The 7,789-nt window shown below is 38.2% G+C and overlaps 1 protein-coding gene across 15 annotated transcripts in view; it reads left to right on the top strand.

The window, feature by feature from the left end:
* Positions 1–7,789, top strand: part of MCF2L (MCF.2 cell line derived transforming sequence like) — a 150,434-nt gene that overhangs the window by 125,670 nt on the left and 16,975 nt on the right. For all 15 annotated transcript variants that reach the window (XM_057390406.1, XM_057390503.1, XM_057390510.1 and 12 more), the window contains 7 exons: positions 633–752; positions 1,541–1,732; positions 1,928–2,119; positions 2,809–2,968; positions 3,110–3,180; positions 4,178–4,254; positions 5,304–5,370. In XM_057390406.1, the coding sequence (XP_057246389.1) occupies positions 633–752; positions 1,541–1,732; positions 1,928–2,119; positions 2,809–2,968; positions 3,110–3,180; positions 4,178–4,254; positions 5,304–5,370 (879 nt within the window). The remainder of the gene's footprint in view (positions 1–632; positions 753–1,540; positions 1,733–1,927; positions 2,120–2,808; positions 2,969–3,109; positions 3,181–4,177; positions 4,255–5,303; positions 5,371–7,789) is intronic.

Genomic DNA, 7,789 nt, shown 5'->3' on the forward strand with positions numbered 1-7,789 from the left:
CATCTTGCCAATAGGTCCTTTTATGGAACCAAGCCTTAACTAAACCTTCTGGCTGAAATTTTATGAAAGCTGTCTCCCACACTGTGGGTGGGAAGTTKCAACCACACTGTTAGAAGCTGGGTGGAGGCTGAACTACAATTTTACAGCCAGTTTCTGATCTCATATTGTTTAACTCATTTGCTGATGGCACCTACAGACTCTTTATCCTGGTGTCACTGATCTTGGAACGCAGCCCCTGAGTCTCCACAAGAGCAACACTCAGAAACCCTCTTGCAAGCATTTGTCTGTCTCTAAACCAATTGCTAKGGTGCCTCTCCCTCATGTTTTGCTGTTAACATTAACGTTGCTTTGTATCATTGTCATCTGGTAAAAGCAAGATCATAAAAGTTTCCTGAGCATTAGTTTTCCTGSATCTTTTTCAGTACCAGGAAACAGGATTACTTCACTGCCTTTTCTTTGTTTTCATTYTGAATTGGGGGAAAGGTAGGCTGACCAAAAAAGGTGCTTTGTCTCTGTGCCCCAGTAACCACACAATGTGAGTCACTGCAGATAGTGGCTATCAGCTATTTAACTGGTGGGTCTCCATAGAGGTGGAGCTCTCTTCATTCATGCAGAGCTGTGTCTCATTTCAGGTCAAAGCAGCTTTGGATATTGTGTCTGAGAGACTGTCTGCTTTCACAGATGTGGGAAACAGCAGTTCACACGTGGAGCATATTTTGAAAGATCTTGCCAACTTTGAAGAAAAGTCATGTGTAAGAACTCTGCAAGTCTGCCTAATTTCTACTGTSACAATGTATGTGCTGAGGGGAATGRGATCTGGTTGTTGAGTGAGAATCAGTGTCACAGGAAACATACAGAAGGATATCTGGAAGAAAATCTTTAACAACTGGAGYGGAGTAATGCTCAGACATCCCTTAATACAGAGGAAAGTGACCAGTCAAAAAGCGGGATTGCTTSGTGGAAGAATTGCATGAAGTGTCTGCTTAGCCAAGTTTTGCATTTACTGATCAAGGGGCCACTTCCATTCCCACTAAAGCCACATTTTTCAGTAAATCTTAGAAATAAGAAAGCTGTGTATTGAAAGTACAATGGCCAGCAGAAACATACACTGAACAATGTAGAAAGGGAACCTTTTTGTGATCTGTGCTTCACAGTGAAATATATTGCCCTCTGAGTGAGGTTGTTGCTCTTAAGGCTGAGATAGGTATTTTTTAATTTGGGTTCAGATTGTTGCTGTACCCCAAATTGCATAGACACACACACAGACACTGCTGAATAAGGCATCGGAAGACAGTAGCAGTTCCTTCACAAGGAGGCCATTGATTAAAATCATAATTGTTTCTGAGCTACTCTGGCACATGAAAGTTGTTGGGTGTCTGGAAAGACAGGAGATCACTTGGTTTGTTAAGCAAGGCAGCTGTTAACTAAATAAGTATGCTTTATCAATATGTGTATCTCACCACCTAAAAACAATTTTGAATTTTTTTCACTGGTCTTGTTCCAAGRAATGATGTACCTAAATCAGTGTTTGTTTTCTTAGGAAACTGTAGCAAAAGCCAGAATGTTAGCCTCAGAGCGTGATGCTTTTATTCAAAGCAATCATTATGCTGTGGACTCCATTATTCCAAAATGCAGTGAACTTCATCATCTCTGCGATGCCTTCACTAGTGAGACAGAAAGGAGRAGAAATCATCTTAACAAATCTCTGGAGCTGCATGACCTACTAGAGAAGGTAWATTTTTTATGCAACAGTTGTTCCCCAAAAACCTCAGTCACACAATTATTACAATGGTAGGCTGCATTTTCTTGTTGTGCTGGAAGTTTTCTCTTGAAATAGCTGAGTACATGACAAGGTTRAGGTGTTTTAGACTCTCAGTGTGTGATGCTGACACTGGTGCATTCTGAGCCTGTTCTTYCCTGTTTCTAGTCTATGAAGTGGTGTGATGAAGGAATTTACCTKCTGGCTTCACAGCCAGTGGATAAGTGTCAGTCTCAGGATGGCGCAGAATCAGCGTTACAGGAGATCGAGAAATTCCTGGATACCGGTGCTGGCAATAAAATCAAGGAGCTGAATAAAATTTACAGAGAGTATGCCCACATCCTCAATGAAGACCTAAAGGTACCAGAAGATGTTTATGTGTATCTGTGTGTCCTTTGGCTCGTTTTAGAATTGCTCTCTAGTACTGCCATTGGTAAAGCTAAATAATTAACTAGGAGTTACAYCTGTGAACTGGAAAGCCAACACATTTCCACGCCTGAGTCTCATTGCACCTTTGGATAAGCATCAAGGATTTCAGAGATTTTTCATAAMGACTTCAATTTTTCAGACAGTAGAATTGCTTTAAAAAAAATTCTCTCAAATGAGTATTTATTTTTTCTTTTTATACAGCAAAAATGYACTACTTTTTTTTTATTATTATTTTACTGTTTTTAAAAGAACTTGAGAATATATTCCTTTTCTTTTTGGTTGATTTCTTCCCATAACAGAACCTTTAGACACTATCAAAAAACCTTTTTTTTTTTTTTAAATTGAAACTTGAATCCCAGATTTCTCTGTAGTAAGCACAYAAAATACTTTTTGAAGTGATGTTCCATTTTTTAAGTGTACTAAATTATACCTTATTAAGAGTGAAGAGTTAGCATAATATTTCTATATGTGGTGTTAAAGTAGTTGAAATTTCAAATCAGTATGCTGCAGATGTCAATGTAGCTTGTTGATAGGTCTCTGACAGGAATTAAAAAATTGTAACAAATTATTTAAATTACTATTTTAATTTAAGTTAGTCTTTATTTCCCTGGCAACGGTAGGAGCACGTGCAAAAGGTTTTCCAGAAGCAAGAAAGTATGGAAGAAATGTTTCAAAAGCGACAAGTAAGTCTTAAGAAACTGGCAGCTAAGCAGACACGTCCTGTTCAGCCAGTTGCACCAAGACCTGAAGCATTTGTAAAATCTCCTTGTAGCTCTCCAGGTAAGTAACTGTGTTAGCTTTTAACTAATCTTCTGTGCTATACTGAGAAACATAAAGAAACTTTCAGSCATAATTTGTGGTTTCACAGACATCTGTGTCAGATCTGATCAAGTTCTGTTTGATTCTGGTTTACGTGTTTAGGTCTTCAAAGAGAATACGGGTCCAACTCAGAAAGCAGTGCACTGCGGAGGGCAAACTACAGAAAAGGAAAGGTAATTTTGTTTGCATTTTTCACATATGTGCTACTTGAGAATTTCATAGTACAACAGAATATTCAGGAACTCTCAATAAGAATGAGGCAATTCCACTGGAAAAGTGATGGCATTGTCCCAGTTGAAGTAACACTTGTGAAACAGTCATGTGATTTAAATAGGGGCTGGTTATAAGGGAAGGTAAAGTGAAGAATTGCTAGTATTAGGAAAAATGTTTAGGGGCGGCAAAATATTAAATCTGTGAACAAAAACTRTTTTTTATTTGCCAGTAGTAATTGGCTACTCTTAAAAAGGTTGACAGTGAAGGGGTAGTTGTCACTGGCTCCAAGACAGCATCACCAGACCTAATGGATTGCCATTCCTGAGGGGGGCTGGTCATCCTGCCTTGCCTCAGACAAGGGAAGTACCCTGACAGCAGCAGCAGCCACAGAAAYAAGTAGTTTCTCACTGGGTTAGAGAGTTGAATCAACTCAGCAAAGGTTCAGCAAAAGTACAAGGTAAGGAGGAAGGCAGGACCACATGACCAGGATGGACAACATTTGTAGAAAAAGGGGTTGGAGTTTAAGTAGAATCTTTCTCATTTTTCAACAAGCCACTAATAGGTTTAGCCATTACAGTAAAAGTTATGAGAGTGAATTTCCGTGTCAGGGTAAGCAGTAACCAGAAAGTTAGCACCCYGTTTTTATCTTGGAAAACAGACTAAGGCTAGTGTTGCCTACTGGTGCTCTGATGTCTTCTTAGAAAAGGGCTTTGAACCACCATCTTTTCTAAAGTGGCCTCTGGAGAACTTCCCTTGTCCAAATATTGTGCACTTTAAGACCTTCAGGTTAACTTGAGGTTTTTTTGCAGCATTCTTGTGAATTGCCTCCATTTTTAGYGGAGTACAGTCTTTGCAGTGAAAAGGCATACTAGTAGAGCACAAAGCTCTGCATTTTGAAGTGTTCCTCCCCCATCTCTGATGCCAGTGATTTTTTTCATTGTTTGTTCCCTTCTTTAGAGTGAAATGACTGAACTCCATCAAAGCAGAGGAGGATCTACAATGGATGATGAGGAAAACCTAGCTGTGTTACGACAGTAAGTATATTTTGATAAGCAGAAAGTGTGGGTTTTCTCTGATTTGGCTCCAGCAAAGCTTGAGTTTGCCTAAGGATTTGATAAGACAAGTATATTTTTCTGAAATAAGTTCAGTGCTTTTTGAAAAGCATTGGCTACATTCTGTGCAGAGAGGAAGTTATTTCAGCCTGTCTGCAGTATCATTTAGAATTTGGGTAGTAATAGAGTCTGCCTTTGCTGCAGTGAGGTGATGCTATGGCAGGATAAGTACATATTCTCATTACAGAGATGGTACAGTTKTGAGTGATGAGCCTCCTGTAAATCTGTTGAAGGTTTTGGTCTCCATGCTTCATGACTTTGTCTTTTTATTGGACTCTTTTTRTTCCCCATTTTGATAAACATTACCAAAAAGCCAATTGTATAAAAACGGAACAGCATCGCTTCTATTAAAGAAATAACTTGGTGCCACATGCAATGAATATAGCAGACCTTGCATTTTTACCTGTAAACTGGCTACTTACATGGTCTTTTTACTGTCACGACCTTGTTTTATATCATACAGAATCACAAGGGAAGGAGTTTGGGGGTAAGTGTGATTCAATGCTTAATCATTAGGGAAATGAAAGCAGCATCAAAATATTTGAAGTGTGTCCTAAGTGCCTCTAATTTAAAATTACCAGTGTGGCTTTCAGTCTATGTTTTATAATCCCATCTAATACAGCTCCAGCTCCCATAATAGTTGCAAACACAGCATAACCAGACTTTGTACGTACAATGATAAAACACTTCACTGCTTGAATTCAGTTACTACAGCACTTAAATGGCTAGATTTGACTTCTTTCCTGTTCAAACTCAAATTCAAATATTTTAAAATGTTTTAAAAATACATATTCTCCATAAGGTTATATAAACTGCTGACAGGAATRTCCATGGACCATCACATTTTCCATTGCCTGGAAATTGTTCTTTTATTGTCTGAAGTAAAGAAGAAACACAGACAAAGTTAATGTTTACTCATTACTTTGCATAAGTGAATAAACCCCCCCTTAATCATCATTCTTTGTCCACAGGCATGTAATGAATGAACTTATTGAGACTGAACGAGCATATGTGGAAGAACTTCTCTGTGTTCTTGAGGTAAAGACTAAATTTCACTGTGGCTGTTAGTGAATCTACTTATCTCTTGCATTTCATCTCTTGCTCTTATGTTTCCTTACCACTGTAAAGCCTCTTTAGTGTAAGGCTTTGCAGTTGTAAAGTGTGCTCATTATATTTTTCCTTTTTCATCATATTTTCACAGAGGCAGCAATATGTGATTTTTTTCTAGAAATAGTCATACAGGTAGGATTTTGTATTAGAAAACATAAATGGAGCAGAAAATAAGATAGGCCTCAGTATTTAGGTAGAATCATAGTGAGATTTATAATGATCGTTAATTCCTGCGAAASTTCCTTCCTGAGTCTAGGGTCAGTTCCATGAAGGTCATGTGTCACACAGGAATGTGAATCTGCATCAAGAGGAGAAAATTTGTGTCAGAGGACAAAATCTGTTTCTTACATTCTTCTTTGCATATCTTTAAGTGATTTTCCACATGTCTTGGGTACAACTGTGGGAACAGAATGCCTTGTAATAAAATCTCATTTGAAATTGCCAAGGAAGCAAAGGTGCTCCCTTTGCTCCACACTTGTGGTACTACTGAGTTGCTTGTGGAAATACACTGCAGTATTCCTTTTTTCCTCAAGTTTAAGTCTTCAGCTATGGATGTGTCATTTTCTTGTAATCCAATTTGACTGCAGGGCATGAGGAAGTTGCAAATAACTAYGGCTGAATAATTTTAATCAGGATGAACTGGAATTGAGCCAACTGGATATTCTTGGTGTCCAATCAATGTTAAGCTCCTAAATAGGAACTGTCTAAAGTTATGGGTCAGGAATGATAATTTCTGAGTACGTACCTTGAAGTAAGAGTAGTGTATCAGGCTTTTGTACTCTGGTCTTGGTTTTGCTAGTTTGTTCTCAGCTTTCCACAGCATTTACATCCTGTGTTCAATCCAGTGCTAGAAGTGTTGATCACAGTGGGATGGTCACATCTGACATGTGATAATAAGGCCAGATAAGCCTTTAAGGAGTGGTCCTTAAAGATCACTTTATTCTCTTCTTTTGTGTACAATGCCATCTGTCCAGGTCTATTCACAAAATCAAGACTTGAATAGTTGGAGGATTTTTGGCYTTTACTGCTGCTACTGGAGGTTTGTTGGCGAATCCTTCTATTCCCATGGTATTACTCTTGTTCTCCATAGCGTGCAGTCCAGCTCCTTCTTGCTAGGCTGAGCTGTCATGGTTTTGTGCCAATGTGATGGGCACTCCAGTACTCTGACCRTGCCAGACACACCTCTCTGTGCCTCCTTGCAGTTTGATATCCCTTTAGCTTGAACTCAGGTGGTTGGGAACGCCAGCAGCAATTCTGGATCAGATATTTGCTGAGGTATGGTTCAATGGCAGTCTTCCAGCTTCTGAGTTATTCTAGTTATTAGTCTCTAGTTATGGCCATTCTCCTATTTCCTTTGTTTTTCCTATTAATCTTTCCATTTTGCATGTAAAATAACTTGGCATTCCTCTGTAGGGACGGTGTCTACTCTTACTTTGTCATATTTGTTTGCCATGCATTTTCTTCTGCCAAGGATTCCAACAGAAAAAAGCAAGGTAGTTCCCAAGATTGATTATTTGGAAACTGCTATAGCTTTTCCAAGCCTGATAGTTTTTCTTTCATTAATAATCAWGATTATCCCACTTTAGTCTGTGAAATTCAATCATCTTTACTGGGAGAAGAATCATGGTCCAGTCTATTTTTAGATATTGCATTCTATTCTTTTTTCCATTTACTTGGATACTTTTAGAACAGCTTTCAAATAAAAGATTAAGGAAGGCCTTAAACACTCTTAAAGTAAGATTAAATCATCTCTGTGGCTGTATGAAGTAGCTTTCCCTCTCTTTTCTTAAAACACAATTACTGCATAGRTAGTAAAACATGACAGTTTTTATAGTAAATTTTAAAAATATATCAGCTTAAAGTGAAAAAAAAAGAAAAAAGCTTTTTCTCAATGTATGTATTTCATCCTTTTGTTCCTTCAGAATTTGAAAGTAATGACCTTTGTCAGGCTTCCTTTTACCTCAGCTAAATTARGTACTGCTTTATTCCAGTTCTGGCTGTGCTGCGATGCCTGAGACCTTCTTGACTTAAAGTGGAAATCCTTCTCTTTGTGCAGCTCTTCATCTAAACTGCATGCTGGCTGCAGTAGATCTTTCCCAGTTAATAAGTTTTAACTCCATTTTATGTAAATTACTTTTATAAATTTTAAGGCTGTACAGTTTTTATTAGTTTATKTACTCCACCTTCYYGGAGRCTCTGCATCTTCCTGCTTGGGGGTRGAAGAAATAKGRGAAAGGGACCAATATTTATCTGTCTATGAGCTTCATCATTTTTTTCTTTACCACTGGGTTTTTTGATTTTGGTGGTCTTGTTTGTTTGTTTTGTGTGCTTTTCTGGGTTTTTTTTT

The sequence above is a fragment of the Malurus melanocephalus genome, unplaced genomic scaffold (genome assembly GCF_030028575.1).
Source record: "Malurus melanocephalus ecotype Western Australia unplaced genomic scaffold, MMel_1.1 scaffold_1, whole genome shotgun sequence".
NCBI classification, from domain to species: domain Eukaryota; kingdom Metazoa; phylum Chordata; class Aves; order Passeriformes; family Maluridae; genus Malurus; species Malurus melanocephalus.